At 42.8% G+C, this 27,429-nt stretch overlaps 1 protein-coding gene and 1 pseudogene across 2 annotated transcripts in view; both read right to left on the bottom strand.

Moving 5' to 3' along the window:
• The window catches only part of DYNC2H1 (dynein cytoplasmic 2 heavy chain 1), a 1,763,151-nt gene that overhangs the window by 855,769 nt on the left and 879,953 nt on the right, over window positions 1-27,429 (bottom strand). For both annotated transcript variants that reach the window (XM_078657019.1, XM_078657020.1), the window contains exons 49-52: window positions 15,890-16,138; window positions 11,854-11,962; window positions 8,462-8,575; window positions 3,832-3,974 (exon numbers count right to left, since the gene is read on the bottom strand). In XM_078657019.1, the coding sequence (XP_078513145.1) occupies window positions 3,832-3,974; window positions 8,462-8,575; window positions 11,854-11,962; window positions 15,890-16,138 (615 nt within the window). The remainder of the gene's footprint in view (window positions 1-3,831; window positions 3,975-8,461; window positions 8,576-11,853; window positions 11,963-15,889; window positions 16,139-27,429) is intronic.
• LOC144772592 (large ribosomal subunit protein uL4 pseudogene) lies at window positions 13,757-14,809 on the bottom strand (annotated as a pseudogene).

The raw sequence follows: 27,429 nt of genomic DNA, 5'->3' as shown, positions 1-27,429 counted from the left end.
TTTTTGACAGAAAGCCAAAAAGAAAGGGAGCTGTTTCACCAGGGTCCTGACTGAAGGAGCCGGAAAGAACAACTGACCTAACTGTCACCCCTGAGGCATGATGGGAAGCCTGGGGTCATGGCTGCCTTAAAGGCACGGTGCCAGTTTTTTTTGTTAAAAATGGTTTCATTTTCTATGCTATTGTTTTACAATGCAGCCTGAGGGCTAACAATGTCTATTTATGAGCAATTTTCAGGATTTATGAGTGGTTTTACTCATTAAAACACAAAGTTCAAGGTTTATTTGACCTAATGTGTTTTTTCTTTCCTTACTAATTGCAGTGCATGTATATGTGTTTACATTGTTTTAGCCTCAGTTGTGGAGCTGCATTGGTGTGAGAAAAATGATATATGTACATACATATATGTGGAGCGAGATATATGTGTTTTTTACATATATATTTTTATATTGTTTCCGGGGTCCCGCACATGGGCGGGAATATTCAGTGCTTATGACTATTGATGAGGATCCCCTGGAAGAGAACATATGCAGGGAAGCCAGCATTGCTGGCTGAGAAATATCCAGAACAGGTACTCTGCAAGCTAATGCAGTGGTTGCAGCCTTGGCTCTGGTGGAGTGAGCATGCAATCCTTCAGGAGGTTGCTTTTCAGGCAATGCATAGCAGATGTTGATGCAGAGCACTATCCATAGTGAGATGGTCCGCTTCTGCACTGCCTTTCTTTTTTGGCTCCGACGTACTCCACAAAGAGTTCATCATTCCCCGGTACTCTCCTGTGAGGTCAAGGTAGAATGACAACGCTCTTTTTGGATCCAACTGATGGAGTGTCTCCTCTTTTATTGAGAAGTGAGGCCTAGATAACATTACAGACTAAAGGTGGAAAGTCGAAAGCTGTCAACTGTCGCTGCTCATTCTCCACACATGGAGGCAAAGCGTTTTCAGGTTTGGGTACAGAATACTGCCCTGTTGCTGCGACAAAGATCCTCCCAAAGAAGTAGCCTGATCGTAGGGCCTGTTCTCATGCTCAACAGCTTGGGATGCTAGTCTCTCCGTTCCTAAGCCAGAGCCACAAGGATAACTTGGGCCCTGTAGTTCCTGACACATTGAGAAACTGTGAAGAAGTGATATTGGCAGAAAGGCGTACAGGAGACCCGAGCACCACTTGAGACAAAACATATCTGTGAGTGAGAGCCACCCTGGAAACTCCAACGTGCAAAACTGCTGACATTATGCGTTCTCGACAGAGATAAACAGATCCAACCAAGACTCTCCCCATTTTGGGAAGAGACCTTGTGCCACTTCTTGATGGAGATGCCATTCGTGATCCGCTAGGGATCGACGACTGAGTTTGTCACAGAGAGAGCCTGCCAGGTGTTGAACCACCAGGGATATACTCAGACATTCCAGCCATGTCCACAGGTTCAGAGCCCCTTGACGAAGGTCCAGGCCAGACAGGAATTATGAGAGCATCAGAATTTTGAATTTCTCCTTTTTCAGGAAGAGATTGAGAAGCCGCAGGTCCAAAGTTGGACTTATTCTGGCCAATACGACTTTTGATGATGCCATCTATTAAAAGGATGGCGATTATTGTACTATTTCCCAAAATCACAGTTCGGGGAACTTTTGAAGTTCTTGCACACATCATGGGGAGGCTGCAAAAGCAATAAATGGCAAAAATGCATTGACAACTTTTCTAGAGATTTGTATTGTGAAGAAAGTATTACTAAACAAGTTATAACATTAACCAAAACGCAAAGGAAAAGAAGTAGAAAATGCCGCACATTTCAAGTGGGATCACACAACTAGTGGTGTTTGCCCTAACTGATGAACAGGATCTCTGTAAAGATATGTGGAATGTTTTTGAAAAGCCTCTTGCACCGTTAATAAAGAATGATGAATATAAATGTGATGAATCTAAATTGCAGTGGCTTTTTTTATAACCACATTTTATTGAATTTACAGAACCGCTATCATCCATCCAGTGCGACTCAATCATCAATAGCAATGCAATTCTGGAGTACAGTAATATGTGAAACAATTATTTCAAACCACAATCCCATCATTATGGTATCCCATGATAAGCCCACCACTTTCCCTATATTTTTAAATTGTAATTGTTAAGCTGATTATTTTGTAAGCATGGGATGAAGCAAATATATTAATCTAGTTAAATAATATGGGGGTAAAAACAAACTAGAGGGTAACAACACAGACAAAGTTACTTTCCCTACACCTTAAGTAAGCAGCTAAAATGTATCTCCAGAGACAACACACATTCTTGTACATTGATTTTGCCTGTAGTTGTTATGGGGTTACAGGGCTACCCGTATTAAATACTAGTATGCCTTTGTGACACTGGAGGGAGATGTAAAGGCTAACAAGGTTTTTGAGTGGGATCCTCCTCAGGAACAATCAAAGCTGGCCAAGGAATGATCTGAGCAAACATGGCTGGACATGAATACAGGTACCATGGATTCAGGGCAGGAAATATATGCAAACTGATGGTGAGGATCTTTACCTAGATATGTATCTTTATTGCGTCGACCAGTGTGACCTTGTTCTTAGTGATATTGATCTATGAGAGGCTTGATGGGGAGTTGTGTATCTTGATGATGATAGCCTAGTATGTGACTGCCTTGATGATGAATGGTGTTACATCAATTGTCGATTTGATGTGAACAGCAATTCTGTAGCTGTTTTTGACTGTGAGCAGGACACAGCTGTACCTGTCTAAGCCATCAGACCGTTCAACAGAAAAAGCAGTACTGGCAGGAAATGTTGAAGACTCCTACGCCTTTTACATGCTCCAAAACTCCCTCTCATTGGTCTGTTGTGCAAGAGGTAAGGGTGCAGTAAAAAAGTGACCTTCCTGGCCTACCTCGCGAGATTTTTCTATTCCTCTTTGCACTAGGGTTCCTCCAGAGCCCCACTAATGCGGATGCTCTCTCTGTCCTAAAGTCTTCTGATGGATATATTTTCACAATAATAATGCGTGTAGATAACAGAGACGGCAAATAAAAATGGACAAAAGTGAGTGAATCCTCTCAAAAATGGGTATTTTATGACCCAAGCGGTGTTCAGGGATCCTTGCCACAAAAGCCGAAAAAAGAACAGACTCTGTGGACCACCTGTCAGTACCAGGGATACTGGGATGGGGAAGCTGATGGATTCTTAAATAAGCAGAACACTATTTTCAATCAATTCACAGTGCTGACTACCTAGCTGCAGTGACCTTCATTTTATTTGAGTCATGTTTGTCAAAAACAATTTCATGAAAAACAACTTATCAACAAAGAACAATACGTTTAATTAATAGGAATCTGTGCTCAGAGCTCAAATGGTCACCCAGTGCATAAATACATTCATAGGAAATAACTGGACACAAACAGCAATTGTTTGAAACATGCATGACTTTCAAAGAAGGTCCTGTACTACAGAAGCTATATATATATATGTTTTTAACAATGATGTCCACAAATCATTTTCCTTTCATACTTTATTTTAATACACGTTTTTATACAAAATATATATCTAATTAATAAGTTTAATATTACATTTGATGGAATGTGCAAAAAGGGTTAACCGTGCCATATATTTGCTTATGATCTTAGACTACTAATCTACGCAAATTGATATACTAGTGATTTTACAGACATAGTTAATGTTGTAACTCCATCTAACAGGAGTGTGCTACTCACGGGTGCACTATCTTTTTTTAATGGCAAATAACGGGCCCCATAATAAGGGAACACTTTAGCTAATAATAATATCAACCACAAATGTAAAGTAGCAACTGCAACCTGTGGCCTTGAAAAAAAGACATCATCACATACCTTTTTCATACTTCTGTCTGACCAGCCTTCCATCCACTGAACCAAGCATTTCTTATACAGGGCTGGGTTACTTTCGCAGTTTATGGTAAAATTTGAATTGGTACAATCCATAATCAAGACAACATGAAGATTCTGCTGAATTCCTGTAAAATAGAATTTCATTATATGTATGATAAACAGTAAGAGTGGGTAAAGTGGAGAAGTGTGGCTCAAATGGTTAGAGCGGCAGACCCTGATGCAGAGGTCTGGTCCGGGACCAGGGTTCAATACCTGCCTCGGCGGGTCTTGGGCTCAATTTCCTCGGACCTGATAATTCTCGCCTCGGTGCCTATTCTAATCATGGGTCCCACTCTGCAACTCTGGGCAATAGCTAGCTTAATCTCCACAACAGCCCCAACAGCGCTGGGATGCCTGGCTTCACCTTGGGGTGCCCAGGAGTGGACATTCCACAGGGAAAAACCAGGAAGGGTTCCTAAGCGGTATACGGACAGCGCCGGGACACCTCCGTTGGAGGTAGCTGTGCGCTTTACAAATGGCATTTACATTTACATATATGTCAGTTATGAAATGCTTACTATAAGGAAGTTAGAAATAGTTCTGATTCCAACTTAATGGCTACCCCTTGGAGCTATTTTCTGCTGAGAGTTGGCAGATATAGATACTGCCTACTTTACTGCTCTATATATTTATTCTGCCTGCAATTAGAAGAGAAGAAACTGTTACATACCTTTTCTAAAGTTGGTTCTGATGTAAACTGGGTTATCTTTGCCAATAGTGTTATTTATTAGATAATGATTAGAAGATTTCAGTCCCCCGGAGTGACGTACTTAATGATTAATTGAGATTTGTCCCTTTAAGGAGGAGGTAACTCTAGGAAAATTGTTTATTACATTATTCATTTGTAACTAAAGATAGGGGTATAATGAAAAATGTATTATGTACTGTGTGTAATGTAGGATATTTACAGGGTGTAACCTCTTGGGTTTTTAATACTGTTTTTTATGAATTAATGTTTTATTGTAATGTTATGTGGAATTCTTCGGAATTCCAAATCATAATAAAATGAATTGAAATTGGGTTCTCTTTGCATATTTTTTAAAATATCCCAGTAGTAGTATGAGATCCCTGAGCTTTAAAATGCAGGTATAGCTTCAGACGGTTGCTCCTATGTCTATGGTATGTGTCACACTGGAATTATAAATTCATGCAAAGACAACGATATTAGATGATCCCTGGCCTGAGCCACAACTCCCTGCCCAATGGATTTAATTAGAAGGATCTTCCAGTGTAGCGTGCATCAGAAATCCATAGCCTTTGAAGGGAGGTCCGTGGGCAGTACAAAATTTGCAGAGGATACAATACCCATTAAAACAACATATTAATTTCTTGTAATGAATATCGTCCCTTTATCTCCTGTAGATGCCTCATCTTGAAAAAATCCCATACTAGCAACCATAGTGGAGGAAAATCTAATACAGAGTGGTGTATTACTTTTTTTCCTTATCCACTTGTATAAGATTACCTGTTTTTGAACTCACCATTGCAGAAATCGCCCTCAACTTCATAAATAAGCAGATTTGAAGGACATGAATAGATTTAAATTGCATAGCACGCACATTAAGTATTATACACTGGGGTATCTCTAGGCATGAAGTGATCCTGCTCACCCTTACAGGACTGTTTGATACTATATTCCTCACCCAGCTAGCAACTAACTAGGATGTTGAAGGAGTGGCCCTCATCCTCCACTTACTAACTGCTAGCTAAAAGATTTCACAAGTAAAGCTGCCATATTTTCTGTTTGCTCAACCAATATCACATATTAAGTCCCCCAAGCATTAGCTTTATTTCCATCCCTTTAACATCTACATCTTAGCTCTTGCAAACATTTCAAGTGCTACAACCCAGGCTGCCATGTGTACCCTGATGATATACAAATTCACATCAAAGCATTCAAAGACATCGGGTGCCATTTGCCTAGATGTATATAATGCTGTAGGGCATCAACAACTGGATGAACTTGAACTGGGTTGAACAGAGGTCCTTTTTTTGACATACTTGTCCCCACTTGTCTGGCTCTCGTCCATCAGTTCCCCACCAACTCTCTAAAAATGTCAGGCATCTGAGTGTAGTTCTTAATGCCAACACATAAATGTTTCCTCAAGTGATGGATGTCTAAAACCGTTTCTACCAACTACATATCACTCGAACAAAGATACTGCTGCTGCTTCAAGGAATTACATTGATCCTCATTATTGTGATCTCTAACATAGACCAAAAAATGGAATACATGCAAGGCCTCACAGCCAAGCCCTAGGTTAAGATGTAACATATCCAGAACTGTGACGCCCACTTAATCTTTGGCACTAAACCCTTTGACTGTATTACTCAGGGTCGGATAACCCTTCAAAAGCTCTCACTCAAGCTAAGTATAGAGTTTAAGACTGTAAGCCGTGTGCATAGGGTCTTCCGTCGCTGTGTCCCATCCTACTTTGCCAAACTGTTGCTGCCTTTTCAATGGATCAGCTGCCTAAGGTCAGTTGTCCATTTTGCATATAACCGACTAGTGCTTTGGTGGTAGTTAATTCTAAGTGCAAGGCTCTACTCTCTGGAACTCATTTCCTTCTTCCCTACTTATTGAAAAATTGCCATAAAACTCAGGAGAGCACTAAACACCTTTGGTCATTTCCCACTGACAACTATCTCAAAGTTCTCTTTATTTTCTTTCACGCTAACCAGAATTGATTATTTTCCTATCCCACTATTTAAGCACTTTGAATCAAGCTGGAAGTTGCCCAAACCCTACACAAAAACAAACTAATGAAAACAAATAAAATAAATATGGTATCATAATACCCCATGCTATAATTATATATGAAACAAAGAGCTCTCTGTTGGCTGCATGGTAGCACACTGGCATTATATGAATCACAATAAATAAATTAACCCATTGAATATGGCTTGCTCATTAAAATCAAGTCAATGAGATTCTGCCCTGTATGGGCTACATTAGTGTTATTCAACCAATATTTGAGTATCTCTGTATTGCACTGTTTAGAAAATGATGCTTAGTAAGCTATGGCCTAGGCTGCAAAACCTAGAACAGCTAAGCTTTGCCAAAAACCCCTATAACAGAGACACAGCTTCAGGCTTGTGAACTAACCTTTCAAAACCTAGAGAGGTTGCTAGGCTGAAAAGTCTTGCAAAGACAGTACAAGATATAGGAAGATGATGCTGCCAGCTCTAGAGGACTGGGCCCTTGTGTGCAATGAGAGTCCACAAAGGTCGTAAAAACATGCAATGAAAATTGGGAAGACACGCGCATAACAAATATTGAGGGACACATTACGATTTCTCCAGAATGGGGAACAACAAGTGGGCACAGAAATACCAGGTCCAATTTCATGTTATTTTCACCGTTGGGGGCAATAATAGCTCCAAGTCTGCACACTGTAGTGTGGAGGTCCCTCTGGCACAGTGAACAGGTGTCGGGCCCTTGGCTTGAGGGCTCATGACTGGATTCAGAGTGTGGGGGCCCTCTCCATGTACTATGCAGGGGAGGTCATGTTTCGTTACGCCACTCATGTACTGATGCTTAGAGCAAGTTGTAGATGTGTACAGGCCTTTTATTTCACCCTTGGAGTGGAGGAAGGGGGGGTAGGGAGTGGAGGAAGGGGGTGGGGAGTGCAGGAAGGGGGGGTGGGGAGTGCAGGAAGGGGGGGTGGGGAGTGGAGGAAGGGGGGGTGGGGAGTGGAGAAAGGGGGTGGGGTGGAGGAAGGGGGTGCGGAGTGGCGGGAGGGCACAGCGGGTTCAGATTCCGCTGTGAAGAGCTTTTTCTGCTGCAATATGCAAGAGGGTGGAAGCTGGTGGCAGCAGCTGCCTGCAGCCCTGGGCCCGGTGTCTCCAGGCTTGGAATATTCAGGTTGGAAGTTTTGCAAGTCCGACAGTTCTGGGCCCCGAGACACTGGGAAACTCACAGCTGTCTCGAGTGGTACCCGATCCAGTGCTTGGAAACTTGTAATGACTCCCAGAAGGTCAAAGGGTATCTTCAGTTATCAAGGAAGATCTTCATGCACAGAATGTCCTTTCAATTTGTGTTGAATCTATGGATGTTCAAAGTACTTAGAGACTTACAAGAGAAGCCATACTCCCTCACAGTCAAAAAGAAACCAGAATGTTTCTTGGCTCAATTAGCATGGCTCGGTGAACTGAAGGCTTTGATTTCACCCTTCCTGACATTTGTTATGTTCCTCAATAGAAACATGTCTAATATCCTCAGTGTCCTATTGAGTCTTGATATTAAGCTCCAGGTCCGAGTCACGACTAACATGAGTCTGACTGCAACGCAAGCACGTGGAATAACCGTTTTGAAAAGAAAAATAACTTTTGGGGGGAAAAAAGTCATGTGCATGGTGTCTCAATCTATCATTTGTGTTCACCATGAACAACAATCGCCAGATGGCATGCGACCTTCATAATCATCATCTATTCTACAGCATCGCGGAATAGCAACCAATTGAATAATCTCAAATGTTTGTTTAATTCTGCTTCCAACCATATAAGTGCCAACCCTTCTTGTCATAAATCTCATTTAAAAATAAGCTACATTAAAAAGATCATGTTTACTTACTATACGTAAAATAGTTGAAAACCGGTCCTGTAAATCCATCTTCTGAGGCCTGGTCCTTCAATGGAGACAGAAGAGGTTCTAATTCTTCTAATGTATACAATCCTGGAACCTCACCTAAAATACAAAAAACAACTGTTTTTAGAACTGTACTATATTCAATAATTCCATAAGAAAGCAATGGGTTTACATTGCAATGGCTGACTTAAGAAGTTTCCAGGCATACGTTTGAACTAACTTGAAAAAAAAAGGCAAATGGGCACATATAATCTATATACTTATTTAGGAAGGCAGGATTTGCAGATTTTTATATGCACATAACTCGCTTACAGAAGTGAAAGATGTGCCAAGCGCTTTGATCTATCCAAAATCAAAACTGTCAGTGAGGAAAGGCCAGTGGGCGTTCGCAGAAGAATGGTCTTTCGTAAACATCTAAAAAGTTGTGATTTGTGCGTACTTACTTACAAGTAAACCATTACCCAATATTTCCAGCCACTTATGAACTCTGCTCTGGGTAAACCATGCAAAAGTGTTGCATAAAGTGGTTAAAGTGCTTGGAAAACACCAGTTTGGCATAAGTGTTTGGGTTCAGACAAGCTTTTCTACATACAATTATTTTGACTATGAAAATATAAATAAATTTGAATCTTTCCGTTTATTCTACACGTATACAAGTAGAGGTTACTCGATATGGAGAGCAACAGACTAAAGTAGATTTACAAAGTAAAAGATAAAACGACATAACTTTCAATGACATAAAGCTCACATATTTTTTTAATTAGTGAAAAGTCCCATTTTTGTATGCTCACCACCATTTTCTTGTTGAATTGCATTGCTAATTTTCAGGCTCTGATCACTAAAATAAGTAGAAACTGGCTAATCCCTTATTGACATTTTTAACTTTCCTACAAAGCCATGGTATATGGTGTAGAAAATACACCCATGGCATGGAAGTTTACATGCCACCACGTCACTGCAGCACATATTGTGTCACCCATTAATATGGCCCAGGAAAACATGGCTTCTGGCCTACCACTGTAGCCGGACTGCTGGAGTCTAAACCTGCAGCCCAATCTGTCGAAATGACCTTTTTCAAAGGGGATCTTAGTTTAAAATATTAATAGGCCACCCCATGTTCGCTTTGCAGCCGACAAAGTAGAGTGCATGGTTTTTGAAAGTGGGACGTGTAGAAATTGAATGTTACCATCTCCCTGCAGTGACCAGCTCAAAATCTATTCTTGGACTTTAAAAGTAAAGTATATTGTGGGATTATTTGCACTAGGCCAAAGAGGAAATGCTGAAATAGTGGGTACAGTACCCAAAAAGTGAAGAATGGAATGCTTGAAATAATCTCAGCCACTTGTAATTACCTGGGTTGCATCCAAGGACATAATTATTTTGAAAACCATGCAACCACAGTTTGAACGTTAAAATCTTGACTAGGTGAAAGCATGAAATGTATCTGGCCAATAAGCGGACCTCTCTAGGAGCAAAACTTGAACTTTTCCCACTCAGATATTTTACCACCAAAATAAACCGCTTTAGGGAGACTCCATCCAATGGCTACCCGCCTTCGAGAGGACTTCTTCATTTACAGTCTGCAAACTTGTCCCACTGGAGGGTTTTGACTTCCATTTCATAGACTAAGACAGTAGGCAAACTCTTTGACTGGGATGAACCTGCCTGGTGTATCCAACCGGCGCTCCACCAGGGACTGGGCATGAGTCCCAGTCAAATGCAAACCATGTTTAGTGATTGGAGATTAACTTTTACATGGCGCTTTTTGCCTTAAATATTTTTTTAAGTCATATATCTGGTTCCTCCACTTAGATTTTTGTTGTTTTAGTGTTGTTTTGTTTATTATATTGTACTTTTCTTTCTAGGTTGGAATGTGATTTTTACTGTGTTGTGTTTTGGACTTTTAAACTGTTTTGGTAATCCTTAATGCCTTGCACATTTTAAGTTAAGCTTGTCTGCTCTGTGCCATAGCTCCTACGGTTGATCTCAGGTTTGAAGTACTGAAACCTTTGGCTGGACTTAACAGGTTAGTGATGTTATTACATGTGGTGGACGATTATCCTTCCCAACTAAAAATTCATTTTCTTGCAGTCAAACATTTCTGCTATGCAGAGGCATCAAACTTTGCATCAGATTTACAGCTTTTCAGGGTTTTGATTTACTGCCAAGAGACTTCCTGGTTGAGGTTTTAGGTTTTTAGAGCTTGTTTCCACCCCTGCTGACGGTTAGTTACTGGTATCCTGGCCTTTCACAGAAATGTCCATGTTAAGAATCTCTGATGTCACCTCCAGCACTGTTAAGGGGAATTTAACCTACATAAGAAAATAAAGGGATGAATGGGTAGGTCCAGCTATGCTTCACTTTGAAGGTGCCCTATTGGATCAAGAAGATTTCAAGGTTTGCTTGCCTCTGATGACATTCAAGAGTCCTTAGAAGCATGGCGTAGGAGGATGGATCTGTAATTATCACCGTACCATTTTCTAAGCAGGTTTTTCAGCTTCTTTCTCCACTTCTCTCATCCCTATGTTTTATAAACACAATCTTTAAACTCCAGTTCTTAGACAGCGGGCTAGTCTTCCATTAATATGATTTTCTTCTATAGGATGGATGTCTTAATGCTGAAGTATTTGCTGTCACCTCATCTTTTGTCACAGAGAAATATAACCTTATTTATCCTCAGCCAGTATATTTTAAGGTAGTCATTTTAATGGGGTCAACTTTTGTGGGCCATTGTTCCCCAAGTACTACCAAGTAACTCAGTATGAGAATATGAACAGTTACTGTCATAATGGCCATGGGACAGGAGCTTGGCATCCTGCTAGAAACTGGTTTGAGTCTCCTTATCTCACCACTGGGTTTGAATACCTTTCTCTTCAACTTTGTTTTCTCTTTGTGTTATGTAGGATGTGTACGATTTGGAGGAGCAGCTTAGGTTGTATTTTGCTTATTAGAACATAGCTAGCTCTGATGTTAATGTACAGTGCTGTGGCTTTAAAAAAAAACTTAGAAACCCAATGCCTTTCTTTCCCATAACGATTAGGTGATCAGTCTTACTTTTTTATCTCTCCAGGAGGCCCACACTTTCAGTTCCTTATTTGCTTTAATTATTCAGCATCATCAGGTTGATCCTCAACTCGAGCCTGCAGGTTAATTCCAATTATTCAGACTTCATGTGCAGCAGGACCTCTGTTAGTACCAATTTGATACACTGATGCTTCAGAAGCCCAACCCGATGAAATGGGAAATTAATGCCAGAGCACTAAACTGAGGCCGGAGAATAAGTAACTAGAACATAATATGAAAGGTACTTGGTGATGACAAAATGTTCACAAGTTAGGCACTAAACAATTATTCATGTATTATTCAGCTCGACTTACCAGAAGATAAAAGACTGTTGATCATCTCAAGAAATGTAGGATGTACAAACTGATAGTCCTCAAGAAGTAAAACAACCTGCTGGCCATCGATACCTGCAAGCTGCATCACCTACACAAAAAATCATATTAGTTACAAACCTGCTGTGATGTGTTATATATTAGCAATCAGTACTGTTCACAATGCAGAAACAAAAGGAATACAAAGGGCTCCTGTACAGTTGCATATGTGCACACGTATTAAGAGTACAAAGTAAAGAGGATTATCCCCACAGTGCGAATATATTTCTGACCTTTAGTGCAGTGATGAAAGCTAACAGCATTGCTGCACCCTAATTACCATATGCAAAGGTTAATCTGAACTCAAAATCCAAAAGTACTGTAGTTTTGCTCGCAATGCACACATTTGAAGAGGAATTGTGAGTTCTTCTTTCCATGTTTAGTTCTCAGCTGCACACAGGTTTAGATCTATGTCTGCCAAATCTGTTTTCGATATGCAGAGAGTGGACATTGGGTCAGCCCCTTGCTCATGATTGGATGGTTTAGTTGTCTATCTCACTTCCCTGTTCCGATTGGGTGGCTTTCCGACCTATTCTCCTGTTTGTCTCATTCATAAGCCTTTCATGTTTTTATTGTTCTGCCTGGATAAGCTGTATCCTTCCACTTATTGGCCACTATCATCTCACACCTCCTCTCCTCTCCCATGCTACCCACCGTGTTTGCCAGCACTCTACCCATCCAGAGCAAATTTATTTTTTCTTTGCCATGGCCCTGTAGATGGAAAGCGCTCCTAGGCCGCTTCCTTGCTTTTTCCTTCTTTGAGCTATTTATTAATAAAAACGTTTAACTTATAGGTCTAACATAGCCACCCACCATGTTAAGTTGGTAAAATAAAAAATTCTGCCTGTTATATTGCGCAGGCACACAGTATGAATCACGATGCATGCAAGCACATGCGTCATGAAGCACACATGCATCACAATATTTGGCTGCACATCAGTGGCCATCTTTGATTAGATTTAGTTTATTGTAAACCTATTACAAGATTTCCAGACATAAGTGCACATGAGTTAACACATGCAATGTGAAAACAAGCGTTGGCATTGCAAAGACTGAGCATTACAGAGCCGAAACCTACTGGATCTGACAATGCTGCTTAAGAACTGGGAGCTACAATAGGTTATTTATCTTTCTGCCATTTCAGTACACCGCCTGTGCTTAAGTAAAGTCTCATTAGCCGTTGCCATCTGCTGCCCTGGTCGGATTAAACTATTTCTACACAAAGGCAAGACATCAGAAGTCAAACCTTAAAAGGACTAGCCTGCTCTGGCAGGGGAGGTGTTAATTAAGAATCAATGCCACAGAAGTAGGGAAAAACTTACCAAAATATATATTTTTAAGCTCTGTTCTGTGGCTATGTGGCTTTTGTTTTATCCCTTGATAAAATGACGAGTGGAGCAGACATGTGGAAATTTCAACTAGAAATGAGGGGTGAAGCAGACTTGGGAAATTTCAACCAGAAAGAGTCCTTACTTTCACCAGTGCACCGGGACCAAAGCAGGAGCTGTGCTGCACTCAATAGAAGGAGTTGGCCAATAGCAGCTGATGTTCCTAGTGTTCCACAATGGGTGCCAACAGCTGTTAGAGTCTGGCACCAGGAAGATAGAAGGGCAATTAGCGATTATCTGTGTTACCTCACCTAAAACAGGCACATCCGCTGTCTTCTTCTTGTCCCTTGTCCCTACCATTGAAATTGGAAAGCAGGCAAGCAATCTGTTACGCAAATAGGCGGAGATTTCCTTTCCTAAAAATACTATCTGAAAGGTGCCTTTTGGACAAGGTTTTTTTTTTTGAAGTTTTTTTTGAAGTTTTTTAAGCACTTTATTATGGCTAGACCTGTTTTACAGCCAGTTTGAACCATTGTTTAGAAACACTGTCTCGGGCTCATTTGGAGGGTTTCCCCTTGACTTTCTTGGGATATGTGGACTTTTTGGCTTCCTTGGGTTTTTTGTCTTCCTTGGGTACTTTGGCAACTTCAGGCTTCTCAGTTTTGTCTGGTGTTGGTTTGGGAAGATGACGCAGGATTGCATTGCGGCGTACAGTCTTTGCATACGGGTTCAGTTTTAACATCATTCTCAAATTCTTAAGAGGATTCTTCTCAAGAACTCTGCGTTTGATCTTTTTGTTTGGTGCAAGCAAAGCCTTTTGGATCTCTTGGCTTTTCAGGATCCTGCTAAGATCTGTATTAGTCATCTTGTGCATTAGTAGGTTGTAGCTGGACTTAAGCGTTGCAGGTTTACGCCACGTGCCATACAATTCATCCAGCTTGCGGAAGGCGCTCTCTGTCCAAATGCAGAAACGCCCAACGTGCCCACCAGGATCCAGTCTGAGACTTCTTGAGAAGCAGTACAGCTTCCTTCGTCTTCTTGTAGCCTTCAATTTTGTCTTCGACCACCAAAGGGACCTCTGGGACCTCTTCGAATCTGTGGCCCTTTGACATTACCAGGGCAGGAAGAGCTGAAGCAGCCAACGCTGAGCAGATTGCATAGCGTTTCTGGGTAATATTCACTCTACAATGCCATCGTCTCCATGTTTTGGTAGGGGCAAACATGCAACCTTCACGACACATGTTGCCGAAGGCATCCTGGCCTGAACTGTGCGTACCACCGCCACGTACACGAGGTATACGAGCAACAGCACGGCCTGTACCCCATGATTCAGCACTAGTTTGATGCCCTGCTAATTCACTGACAGCATAGGGTTGTCTATTGTTCTTCCATAAGTTAGTGTGAACAAAGTTCACAATATCTGGGCGAAAAGGAGCCTTGAACACAGCAGGCAAGGTGACATTTTTTCCTGATACCTCCCCCTTTTCGGACTACACAGATATCAAGGGATGGGCGCAGGCCATATTCTACCCCGGTACCCTCGGCGCGCCAGCTACACGCTACTGCCTCGATGGCGGACACAGAAGGAAAAGCCCTTTTGGACAAGGTTGGTTTCAAATTTAACCCATTTGCAGTCAAACAAATGGTAATTGTCCTCTAAGGACTTTTCCCACTTATCTCTTTTCTTCATCGCTACAATTTGCTTACTTAAATTCAGCGTGGACATTTATATCATATATTTTATAAACTGTACTGATGTATCTATGGTTGATTTGCCACACAAAACACCTCACACATTTTCTCTCAAGATCAACTTGTTGCTCTGGTCACTGCCAATGGAGCGCCTAGAGACAAATTGTTGGTATCCGTTTACCTCTGTGGATCCTTCTTTTTCGATAGTGCGGGAATTAATTCACAGTTTTCATCAAGAATGAGGATTCTCAGCCCTAACACACCACAGTCAGTTTCCCGACACCAGCTGTTGCAGCACAGAAACATACTGGACTGTTTTGACGACTGGGTATGTTAGGTCATTTATGCTATCAACATGATTTCCGTGAAAGTATTCCACAGGCATTGACTATAAGCATGAGACTCTTGAATTTGTCAGACAAGGCACAAAAGAATAAAAAAAAGTAAAATTTGTGAAGTTTGGCTTAAACTGGGAAATGCATTTTCATGTTTGAAATGTGTTTGGTGGACATATCTTACTATGTGTTGCACAATTTTAACACAATAAATTATAACTAATGTGTCTGGACCTGTTAAAACTATGATATAGTAAAACACTGTTCAGGCATTAGTACTTTGGATAGCCATGCAGTAATTCATGGAACACAAAGTGAAATGTCACATGTACCACCAAGAAGACAAAGTTAACAAAACGTAACATAACATATAAAATTAGATAATAGTACCAAAAACAAATCCAGTGGTAAGATCAATCATACCACTGCAATGAATAAAGAGGAGAGGGAAATTAGCACATGGAACGTGGATATACCGCCACCCAATACCCAATTTCCAGCAGTTCCACACACATCTGTTTGTACATATGCACCGAGCGTCCACACAATTGCTACTAAACATCTTTAACTGAAAAATAGTTTAAAAGAAACAAGTGGTTTAAAAAACACAGAAAACAAGCATACCTGTTTGAGATCGGTTTTGAACTGCTTTAATTCATAGCCTCTGGAGATCTTGGGAGTGACCAGCATAGCACCATGCATGTGGCTGACTAACCCTGTAATAGTCCGACGCCCAACACCGCTGCGTCCTGCCAACAACAATGATCCTCCAGGAAAACTCAGGACTCTGTCTATCCTGGACATGTAATCAAGGACTTCATGAAAAAGTAACAGATCAACCTCCTTGTTGTCTCTGCTGTATTGGATTATACCCTGTAATGAACAGTATGGATAGTTTCTATTGAAAGCGCCTCAAGTCACAATTATTTCACTTCATAGTGCTTATCAAACACACCACATGCTCTCAGAAGGATCAACTGGACATTATTTAGAGCATTAAATGCATGAGGAAGTGCCCAAACTAAACATATTGTCTGATAATGCAACATAAACAGTAATGTGAAAACAAGCTAACAAAGAGTCTTTAAAATGGCAAAAATATTTTGCAGTCTTGTGGAGCTGTATGCACTCGTGAGAATGTTGCTGCTACCATTGAACCAATCTCAGAAATGATCCCATAGCGATAAATAAAATAAACAAAACGTAAACAATCAGTGTAGTAGTGGTTTAATTGGGATACGAAGGCGATATCTGCCTTATCATGGCCTATAGCAAATGAGAGATGGAAAAGTTACTCACTTGTAATCCTAGTCCTCTTCCAGGGAATCCATAGCAAAGTCATAAACTCTGTCCATGCACGGGGATCCTGGAGCAGTTTACAAAATATACATACATGTATATCAATACTTTAGATATGTTTGCAACATAAAAAAGGTTAACAATTGGGAGATTTCATTGATTTTCATTTAAAAAAAGGCCCATTCCCTAAAATTCAGTCACTGATAAAAAAGTGACCCTAGAAAATCTTTCACAATTTTTTTTTTAAAGGAAAAGGGAATGTGTGATATGGTTAATCAATAGATTGCAATGCAAAGCAAAGAAGAGAAAAACTGGCACCGTCCCGTGCCGTACCTGTCGATAGGACGATGCTTTTTTATTGGAGGAATAGATTGAGGAGGGGACTTGAAACAAAGACAATACCCATCTGGCGGAGGTGGCGAAAAGTTGGGGTCTCACTATGGTATCATACGCCGATGATACCCAGTTGGCAGTGGCTCTTAATGGGGACTCTGACCAACTGGCATCGAACTTTGCGGATGGCTTGAGGGCTGTTGCTAGCTGGCTTACTGCCAACTGTTTACAACTCAACGCCCTCAAAACTGAGGTGATGGTACTAGGGAAACATCCTGATCTGTGGGGCGCTAGCTGGTGGCCTAAGGAGTTGGGACCCCCCCCCCAAAACCTGTTACCGAACTCAAAAATCTTGGCGTCTGGCTGGATTCCAAATTAACCTTCTCGTTCCATACTAAGAAGGTGGCGTCCATGTGCTTTGGCATCCTACGTGGTCTGAGGCCTATCCTCAAATTTTTTGATGCCCTTCCCGCCAGATGGTGATCCAAGCTAGCGTACTATCGAGGCTCGATTACGCGAGCTCTCTGTTTTTGGGCACCAACCAGGCAGAAGTTTTGCGGCTCCAACGGGTGCAGAATGCGGCAGCTCGGGCCCTGGTGGGCCTACCGCGCTTCTGCTCAGCCCGTAGCACAATTTTCAACTTGCACTGGCTGCCAGTAACCAGACGTATAGAGTTCAAGGCCCTCTGCTTTGCATTTAAGATTCTTAAATTTGACACCCCCATCATACTTCAGCACCTTTTGTCCATGTACACTCCTTCGCGCAGCCTTCGTTCTGCCGGACAAAATTTGGCACTTGTTCCCCGTTTTAAAAAATGTCGACTGGGTGGCCGGTCGTTTACGGTCTTGGCCGCTAAACTATGGCACGCACTCCCGGCCCATATTCGCTCTCTGGAGGACCTTTTTACTTTTAGGAAAGCTGTTAAAACTCACCTCTTTCCTCTGCCTTATTAACCATTCCCTACTTTTTCTGTGTCATTAGTTGTGTTATCTGTTCTAAACATAGCGCCGGGACGCCCCTTGGCTGGGGCAGCTGTGCGCTCAAAAATCCGAATAACATAACATAACATAACATTCTGAACAATATCCAAAACCCATCTGTCTGCAGGTAATATCAACCACTCTATTGTGTTACAATACTTCCTCTAACCAAAGTGACTGACGGAGCTGGGGGAAGAAGTGACTCATTGTTTTGTGCGAGTCTTTCCTGCTGCAGATTATTGATGCTACCCTCCTCTACTTCTAGAGGTTTTTCGTTGATGGTAAGACTGCTTTTGCTGTTGCTGTTGCTGGATATGAGACCAGTGAAGGGGTTTGAACCCTCCGCAGGTAGTAATACATGCCATAAGGCCTGTACCTCTTTCTAAATTATTTTTTTCTTTCCCAGTCTCACAGCTTTTAAGGTATTCAATTCAGTTTTCAACAGTGGCATTTCATAATCCATCTGAGATCTGAAAAGTTTATTTCCTCAGAATGGTAGGTTGAGTATTTTATGTTGCGCTTCCGTTTAATGACCTGTTGTCTGAGCCATGAACTTCTCCTAGAAAAATACCATGTCAGTAGCCATGAGTGCATAAATCCGATATGTCAGAGGCTGAGCCAATTATTTGATTTAAGACCAACATGTCCTCGTTAATGACCCCGTAAAAGTCTTGTCTGTCCATCTTTGCAGGGAGCCCCAAAGAGATCGATCATATCACCCTGAAAGGCCATTAGCACTAGCTTCTTGCATTATAGAAACCAATGTCTCACACACTTTTCTTCCCAGAGGGTCTATTTTCTTACTGCTTTGTCCAATGGTACGGAAGAAGACAGTGCTGCTGTGTGTGTGACTTCCTTGCTAAAGCCACAATTATTGAGTGGTAGCGGGCCTGACTTAGGAAACCGAGGGTCTTGGACAGGAGGCTTATATTTTTTAAGAACCTAGAGGGGGGCGATCTCATTTATGTAGGTTTTAAAAATAGCTGCATTCCAGGCTCAAGAAAACCAGAAACTAGAGGAATGAGAGTTCTTGGTGATATTTTTTGATGTACATTTTAAAATAGGACTGATATAGATGTAGAAGGAGTGGGAGTGGGCATAGTAATATTCACCTTAGGTGCACCTCTTACTAACACCTTGTTAAACTTTATTAGGTCATCAATTGGTTATACTCTCCCTGGAGGTGTGTTTGAAAGAGTTGGAGATTAGTTGTTCATGATGGAGACCGTGTTCTATGGGAGTGAGCAGATTTTGGGGCTTTCTCTATAGCATCACCGACAGCTATGTTTGGATTTGGGTCTCAAGCAATGTCCAAGTGACAACTGTGGAAAATCCTTTGGTCTTGTGGAAACAGAAGGTGATGTAGGGGAGATCCTAGGTGAAACCCTAGGCGATGTTACTGGAGAGACGTCAGGTGGCGTAGCTCCCCTTGGTGAAGGTGTACCAGAAAGTACAATTTCTGGTGTATGTCGGAGAGTAATCTGAGCCTGGAGTGTCAGGTCTCTCTGGAAGACGTTCCTGTAACTATCTTGGAGACAGTTGTACAGACAATAACAGAGATCTTGCTCTGGAGGTCAATGTTTTTGATGTCGATTGTGGTAGCTTTGACGTCAACGGAGGCACACTGGATGTCGACGGAGGCAGACCCGACACCAACAGCGGTGGCTTCGCCCTCGACGGAGATGGCTTTGCCATTGACTGTTGTCTTGCAGTCAATTGTGGTATTTTTGATGTTAACAGGGTTTTCTACGGTGACAGTTGGGGTTCCTTAGCAGTTGAGTGTCTTGAGGTACTCCTCATCCCAGGCATTAAGGGACCTTCATTGGTTACCGATCCTTCAACGGATCGATTTTAAATCTGTATGTATTGTCTTTAAGGCCCTCCACGGACACGGTCCAGTACCACTTCAGAATATGTTTCATTGGTACACTCCGTCTAGATCCCTTCGCTCGGCTTCCGCTCATCTTGTTGTGGTGCCTAAAGTCTTGAGAGCTCGGCTGGGTGGCCGTTCTTTCAGCTTTACGGCAGCCAGATTATGGAACACTCTTCCGTTTGAATTGAGAAGTACACAAGACCTTGCCTCTTTCAAGAAAATCTTAAAAACACATCTTTTTCCTAGGACTGTATCTTCTTAATTCCTAATTTCCAGTAGAATGTTTTAGCAGGATTTTCATCAGTCAAAGCGCCAGGATACCCGTGGGGTGACAGATACGCGCTATAAAAGATTATAAATACATACATACATACATACATACATACATACCTGATGATGGCAAGCAAAAATGAAGGTTCAATGGTATGCTTCTTGACGTCATGCTTCTTTTTTAATATTTTTATTGAAATCGAGACTTATAGTGAAAACATTCCATCTTGATAGTTCCATTCTTCCGTATTATTTTCAGTTATACAAAAGGAAAAAACATATATTAGCAGCTTATTGTACATACATCTTGGCCTGTTAATAAATTGGTATATAGTTGTCAATGATCTTCGTCGGAAACAGGGACTACATTGGGCGGGGTATATACGCCTGCCCTATATATGTTCCATTTGCCCCATACCCGCTCCCACTTTTTAGGGCAACCTCTATGAACATATGTAGATTTTTGCGCCATCATAACCATATCCATATCTTTGCACCAGTCTCTCGGGACTGGGGCAGTGCATGCCCCCCAAAGCCTGACAATATTCCGCTTTGCTATCGTCATACCTAGGGTTGCCCAAGTTTGTGTTGCGTGATTCAGGTCTGACGTCATGCTTCTTGACGTCGATCATGAGCGATGTCTCTTCCTCTGATGTCTTCTCTCTTTGGAGCTACCCCGGGAGCAATCCTTGTAACAAGAAGCAGCAGCTCTGGTACAGGCTGACCTTCTCCATGGCATCTAGAAGATCTGGCAGCAGGTACTCAGGCCTTTCTTTGCTGCAACCCATGTAGTCTGATCTTCTTTCTATTCTTCAAAATTCTTCTCGAGAAGGACTGGCAATGTGTGCAGGATTCAGGAAAATGAACCTCAGGAAGAAACACGATGCAGAATATGTGGAGATTGTGCTTTTTTTCCACAGGAAGGGCACTTCAAAAAAAGTTAAGGCATTTTTTGACAGAAAAAAAATATTATTTTTCAACAGAAAAGGTTCTTAAAATATCTTACAAGTAAAAAAATAAATAAATAAAAGGCAGAGCTCAGTGCCCCGATACCTTCCTTCCGGGAGCTGGAAAAATGAACAGCCCTAACTGTCACCTGTGAGGCATGATGAGATGTACGGTGTACATCTCCATCTCCTCCCCTTCAGGAAACGAATCAAAACATGGCTCTTTCCTTCACCCCTTTAATAGACCGGCCAGCCACAGTCATTCCCCCCCCCCGGCAATAAACTCCCAGGAGTAGCTACCAGCGCCAGGATACCTGCCAGGTGACAGCCGCGCTTTATAAATATTTTAAATAAATAAATAAATAAGTTCTTAAAGCTATGGTGCCAGTTTTTCTCTCCTATGTTTTGCATTGCAGACTACTGACTAACTATCTCACACCTTCCCCTTCCTCTAAAGAATGGTTTGGGAAAGATTTTATATGCTCACTTTTTTTTATCAGTGACTGAATTTTAGGTAATTGGCTTCTTTTTTAAAATGAAAATTCAATTAAATCTGCTCATTTTGTTTGCCTTACCTTAGGCTGCTAATATTTATGGAAAGTACAGTTGTATAAAGTTTGATTTACATATATAAATATTTTTTAAATTACTCCCGAATCCCCATACATGGGTGGGGCTATTCATTGCTTATGACTTTGATGTGGATCCCCTGGAAGAGAACAACTAAAGTTCCAAGGGGAAGGAGCACTGGCACAAACAATAGGGTTGACTTTGTATGGAGTGCTGACTGGACATGTGAACCCCCTACAAACATCAAACCTATAGGCTTTGCCAATGCTTGTTTGCCTGACAGCACTGGGAAGTGAGTGAAGACAAAAACATCTGAAAAATAGATTAAAGTAAGCAATCATTGGCAAAACTAGTAGCATTTGCCTTTCAATGTCATTACCTGCCATTTTGACTATGCCAATGACAGATGCTGTTCTTCACTAGCAAAAAGAAAAAGCTGGCTTGTTGATACAGAACAGCATCAGCAAAAGCAAAATAATGAGGTACTTCTGTGCATGCACCACCAAGCATAGCACACAGTGTACTTGATGCAGCGGACATTAAAATATATATTTTTTAATATACAGTTCCAAGATGGTAGACGCCAAACTTGGGAAGGTAAATTGTGAGTGAAAGTAGATCAGAGAGATAGAAGTGAATGGGTATTTAATTGCAGCTAAAGGGCCTCCAAAAACATACAATAAAATGTGACTGGGAGTGGTAAGGTACGTGCAACAGTGGAGTTGTGGGGGTGAGTGGATTTAAATGTTTTTAAAGAATCAAAAAAAACACAAGAACTCATGGGGAGGGACGGGGGAACAAAGAATGAGCTGGGGAGAAGAAACATGGAGAGTGCGGGAGGGTGTGGACTTAAGGGGAGGATCAGAATCCAAAGGGCCGAGCACTTTACTTTCAGCACTCCCAGAGAGTGCTGAAAGTAAAAAAGTAGTTCCCTGAGTGTAGGTAGTGGAAGTATACAAGTAACCCAATCAATAGAATAGTAAAGGTCCTATATGCCATTGGAGAGACAAACAGAAGATGATGGAAAGCCATTCAATATAAAGCAATCAAATGAGACTGACAAGAAAGCCAACCACTGATAAGCAATGGCCTAACCCAAAGCCCACTATATGTACCAGTGTATAGTATACAATGGGCCTTCAATGACAGGCTATTAAAAAGCTGTCTGTAGGCACGACCTATAAAAATGATGCTTTCTTTCCGGTAGCGTACACTTTTTAGATGCTTTTGTCAGCGCTTGCTCTCCAATGCAAGTAACAACTCAGTTAAGATCTAAAATAGTGCCTCACACATGTCAATGAATGTCGAAGGGCACAGTCAAACAGCCAACAGAATAGGATTGAGACTATACAATTCATTAGGGTGATCCAATATGTGATTGACAATGTTTGAAATTAATAGCTGAAGATTCTACAGCAAAAGAAGCCAATGGCTGAAAAACACTGGCCCAGAGCTGCATAAATTAAGTAGAGAATACAATACGTTCGCCATAGCGCTCACTAGTGCTATATGAGTTAACCCTATAAACCACTGCCAAAGATAATATCTCTGGTTTTCATTATCTAATTCAAGCAAACTGCAAGTATGTGTCTCCAAGTGTTACCAAATTAAAGCCATATATGATGGCTTTGTCAATTTTTGTTACTTTATTCAACTGGATTTGAGCCGCCAATATGTGCAAATCTGTATGTGGGGATTGTGCTTGTAAACATACATACATGTGTGTGTGTGCCTCACACAATATTGCTAACTAAAACATTATAGCTTGTTGCAGTGGAAACAAAACAAAAAGTTATTGTTTTTTGTACACAATGCAAATATGAAATAAAGAATTGGATGTGTGATGTTTCAGTGTATATATGAGATGGAAAATAGTTCTTCATGCATTGTAACGCAACCACTCCATAGGAAATTGGATCATACATGGAACAACCAATAGACTGAGGAAAGAGGAAGCAATATATTAATTGAAAAGCACAAAAGTGAAGTTATAGTTAGTTTTGATTATAACACCAGTTACGTTTCAACAAAGAAACTAAAAAAATTATTTACAAAATCAACAAGAGCACTGTATTTGTTATACAAGTTATGACTTGCATTTCTGCTGTGCAAATTATAGATTGTGGTCCAGCTGCACGTCTCCCCTCAACGGCAAACGCCAAACGCCAAACGCCAAAACGCTGAGGAGACAAGGAGATCGGGGAGTGCGGCGGAATCTGCGGGGGTACCACGGCGAGCGTCGCACGAAACGGGAACAGCTTTTGCCCCGGCTGAGACTCCGGTAGCGGCTCGGCTCGGCTCCTGCAGCGCCTTGGCTCAGCTCCGGCTGTTAGCCTCAGCTGTGGGCTGTAGGCTGAGGGTTGCCTGCTGCAGGCTGCGGGGAGTCCTGCGTCCGAGCTCAGTGGTGCTCACTGGTGTGCTCGGTTGGGTGCTCAGCTGAGAGCGGGTGAAGCGGGCCAGCTGGTCTCCACGGACGCGGCTGACAGGAGGCACGGTGGTTCGTGAACCTGCCACCGCTTACTAAGCCTTGAGCTCAAGCGGCCGGCAGGTCTGTAGGTCTGCTAGTGCTGAGGCTGGGCATCCTAGACCCTTCCAGTCGCCCTACTATCGTTTTGGAGCCCGCCTACCTGATCATCGTCCATGGCTGAGGTATCCCAGCCCCCCCCTGCCCTCCACCTGGAGTTTTGGTGTTCCCACCCAAAGGAGTGTGCAATACACGGAAGAGTGTGCATAAAGGGGCTGAGCAGGGAGCGGACATCTACCTTGACGGTCAGGACCGGCCGTGCCCTGGGCGGTGCGGCAACGTACAACTGGCAATTTTTATCCACACTTCTGTCAGCACCCTTGACTAACCATTTTTGAGCTATCGCTGGCCTATCTTCTGGTGGACTGTTGCCCCCGGATTGTTGTCCCTGCAGCTCTTCTTTTTTCCATTACTCTTGGGCCGCCATAGTTCCTGGAGGGTATCAGGGAGTGTGCAAGCTCCGCTCCCAAGCTGCAATTTTTGCGGGATCGCTATGGAGACCTCCAAGCCGCTTAGGAAATTACCTTGGAGAAAGGGCACAGTTCTACGTGCCATCTCCCCGGGGGCCATCCAGCAGCAGCTGCCGCCACCCCAGGACGAAACACCTCACTCAGGTGGCTCACTGTGGCAACCTCGGATTTGTGACTCTTTTGGCAACACTGCGTCTCAAACAGGCTCTCCCTCCACCGCAACGTCAAAGCATGACGCGGAAACAAACGCAGATATCCTGGTTCATGACAATCATTTCACTCCAAAAGCTCACGTTCGGAAAATCCTCATTCACCCTCGCCCAAAGCCCTGGTCTCACGTGAGAATCATCAGTCGCGCTCGTCTTCACAGGACGACGCCATCACGACCCAGGACAGCTCCATTGTCTCACCAAGTACCCTCTCTACTGGCCTGTGGAACCTATCCGAACCAGTCTCGAACTCAGACTCTACAAACACCACTACAAATACCACTGTAATAAACACTGCGGCCAAGTTACAAGTCCAAGTCCAAGTCCACAGCAGAGCGCTGTCTACACCTCTAAAATATTCTGACAACCACAACGTGGTAGACTCAACACCTATGCCCTCACCACAATGCAGCCCAGGCCCAGGTGTTCTCCAAATCAGTCAGAAGGAACCTCTACCTTTAAAAAAGTGCCTAAAGTGTGAAAGCCCCCTGTCATCTAATCGATTCTTGGCTTCTTTAGAAGCACGAATCGAAGAATCTCTTGCTCACACACCGGGACTTAGCTCGCATTCCAACTCTTCTAGTATTGTGCAAGATGATCAAGAGCAACCTGTGTTCACTTCCCTGGGATCTATAAATTCTATCTCGGTCTCGCTGACATCCCTTCATGTAAAGCAAGACGCAATTGCCGCAGTCATGCTATGGCAATCCCAGAAAATGGAACTGCAGATTGACCTAATTCAAACTTTGGCTTCAGCGCTGTCTGACCTGGGCTCCAGACTAAGCGTTCTTGAAAGGTCTGCTGGTCCGCTGGATAACCTGAACCCCTGCCCCTGCTCTCCATTAATTAATAAACTCTCCTCTCTCCCAGAAATCCTGGGAGCACTCCTGGACAGTGTGAAGAGTAACAACAATGGAAACGGGACAGTGAAACTGACACTAGAGCCCCACATTTCACGCTCCTCTGAGGAGCCTTTACACATTGCTACATTGGCCGGCTCTCCATCAGGGAGAAAAATTACTTCCCCGTCTTCTGAACCAGATCCTAATGGCTCGGCTTGTTTGTCGCTGGGGACCAGTCCAGGAAACCTCCAAGCAGATCCAGATCGTACCGTTCTGAGCAGCCTAACACCGACAAAATCAGCAACTCCGTGACTCATCCCCACTAATACAGCCCATAAAAATACGGACCACACATCCTCTACTCTCCCAATTAAACCTCCATTGTCAAGGAGGGAGAGAAAGAAATTGAAAAAACAATCCAAAAAACAACGCTTAGCGAAAAGGAGAGTGGGGTTTGAGGGGCCAGCGGCTCCCAGTATGCCAGTCATCAAATCTAGGGACCTTCCTTATTTTCCAATTTTCAATCTGGCCTCAAAACCCAAAACGCAAACTACTGGGACAAGCATGATTCAGGTGTGCATCAAGGGTTTCACAGAAAAACCGGTGCTACCGACACAGGGTGCCCCCGAGGGAACAACCCCGGTCTTGGGACTCACCGAACTTTACTCCACAACGGCAACGTATGGATTTCTGCCAAATAAAACCAAAGGAAAAGACACCTACGACCTAGGCCTTGGGAGCCAGAAACAACACTGCATAGCCCTCAGCAGCAATGCCAGACGCTTGGAATAGCCAAATCAAAGGCCAGGGATTGGTAAAAGTATCGAAAGGAGACCTTCAAACTGCAATAGAGAGGGAAGTGACGGGCGGTTCTACGTGCCATCTCCCAGAGGCTCCAACCAAAGCCTGCGGGGACTCTTCTATACAAATGCAGAGGCTTTTCCAGCCCCAACTTGTATATGCCCCGGGAGCAAAAAGCCAACAGGAGGGGAACATTCACTCATCTGAAGCACGACCCCAACAACTGAATGTCCTCGCATTTTCAAGCGAATCAGCCAGTAGTCAGAACCATCAAAGTCCAGAAAAAGACGCTGAACTAGTCTTCTTCCCTCACTACGTTCATGAGGGCCCACATGACATCCTCAATCGAAACAATCTTATTCGGCTATTTAAAAACGTTCCAGCGCTGTCTGGGGTAAATTCTTCGGACATTACATCGGTCAAGTTCTCCTCAATACCAGGCAAAGGGGGCTCAGAGGCCACCGTAACAACGTGGTCCCGGGAATCTACTAGAGATGCTATCCTCAGCGAAGCATGCCTGATTGAAAACTGGGGCATAGAAATGTGGGAGCCCAAACAACAAAAATATCCCCACGTTCTCCTCCCGGCGGCCCCTGCGAGGCAGCATATTAGCGTTTTGAAGGGGTCCCGGGGTGCAACTCACGCTTGGCTCCCAGAAGCGACGAAAGTGGATAATTTCATAAACATCTTATGTGATAACAACCATCGCCTGGTGAGCTGCAAATTGAGCCGTCCTGTCCTCCACGTCTCCAATAACCGCCACGGGCATCCTGACCCCGAGCCCACAACCACACATGCCTAGCAGCGCTCCTCCTAACGGTGAAGCCAACTGGTCAGTTCCTAACCTGACTATCACGTCCTGGAATGTGGCTGGGCTAAAGTCAATGATTGCCTCTAAATCAGCCGTGGAATATTTGAACAAAAGTGACATTATCGGTCTACAGGAGACTTGGTCTCTAGCCCCAACACCTCTCTTCGGCTATTATGAACTTTTCCAACCAGCTACTCCGGCCAACTCCCATGGAAGACCCTCCGGAAATCGCTCT

Source organism: Lissotriton helveticus, chromosome 8, assembly GCF_964261635.1.
Source record: "Lissotriton helveticus chromosome 8, aLisHel1.1, whole genome shotgun sequence".
Taxonomy (NCBI): domain Eukaryota; kingdom Metazoa; phylum Chordata; class Amphibia; order Caudata; family Salamandridae; genus Lissotriton; species Lissotriton helveticus.
The sequence above is the reverse complement of the archived record's forward strand: the minus strand, read 5'-3'. Positions and strand labels throughout refer to the sequence as shown.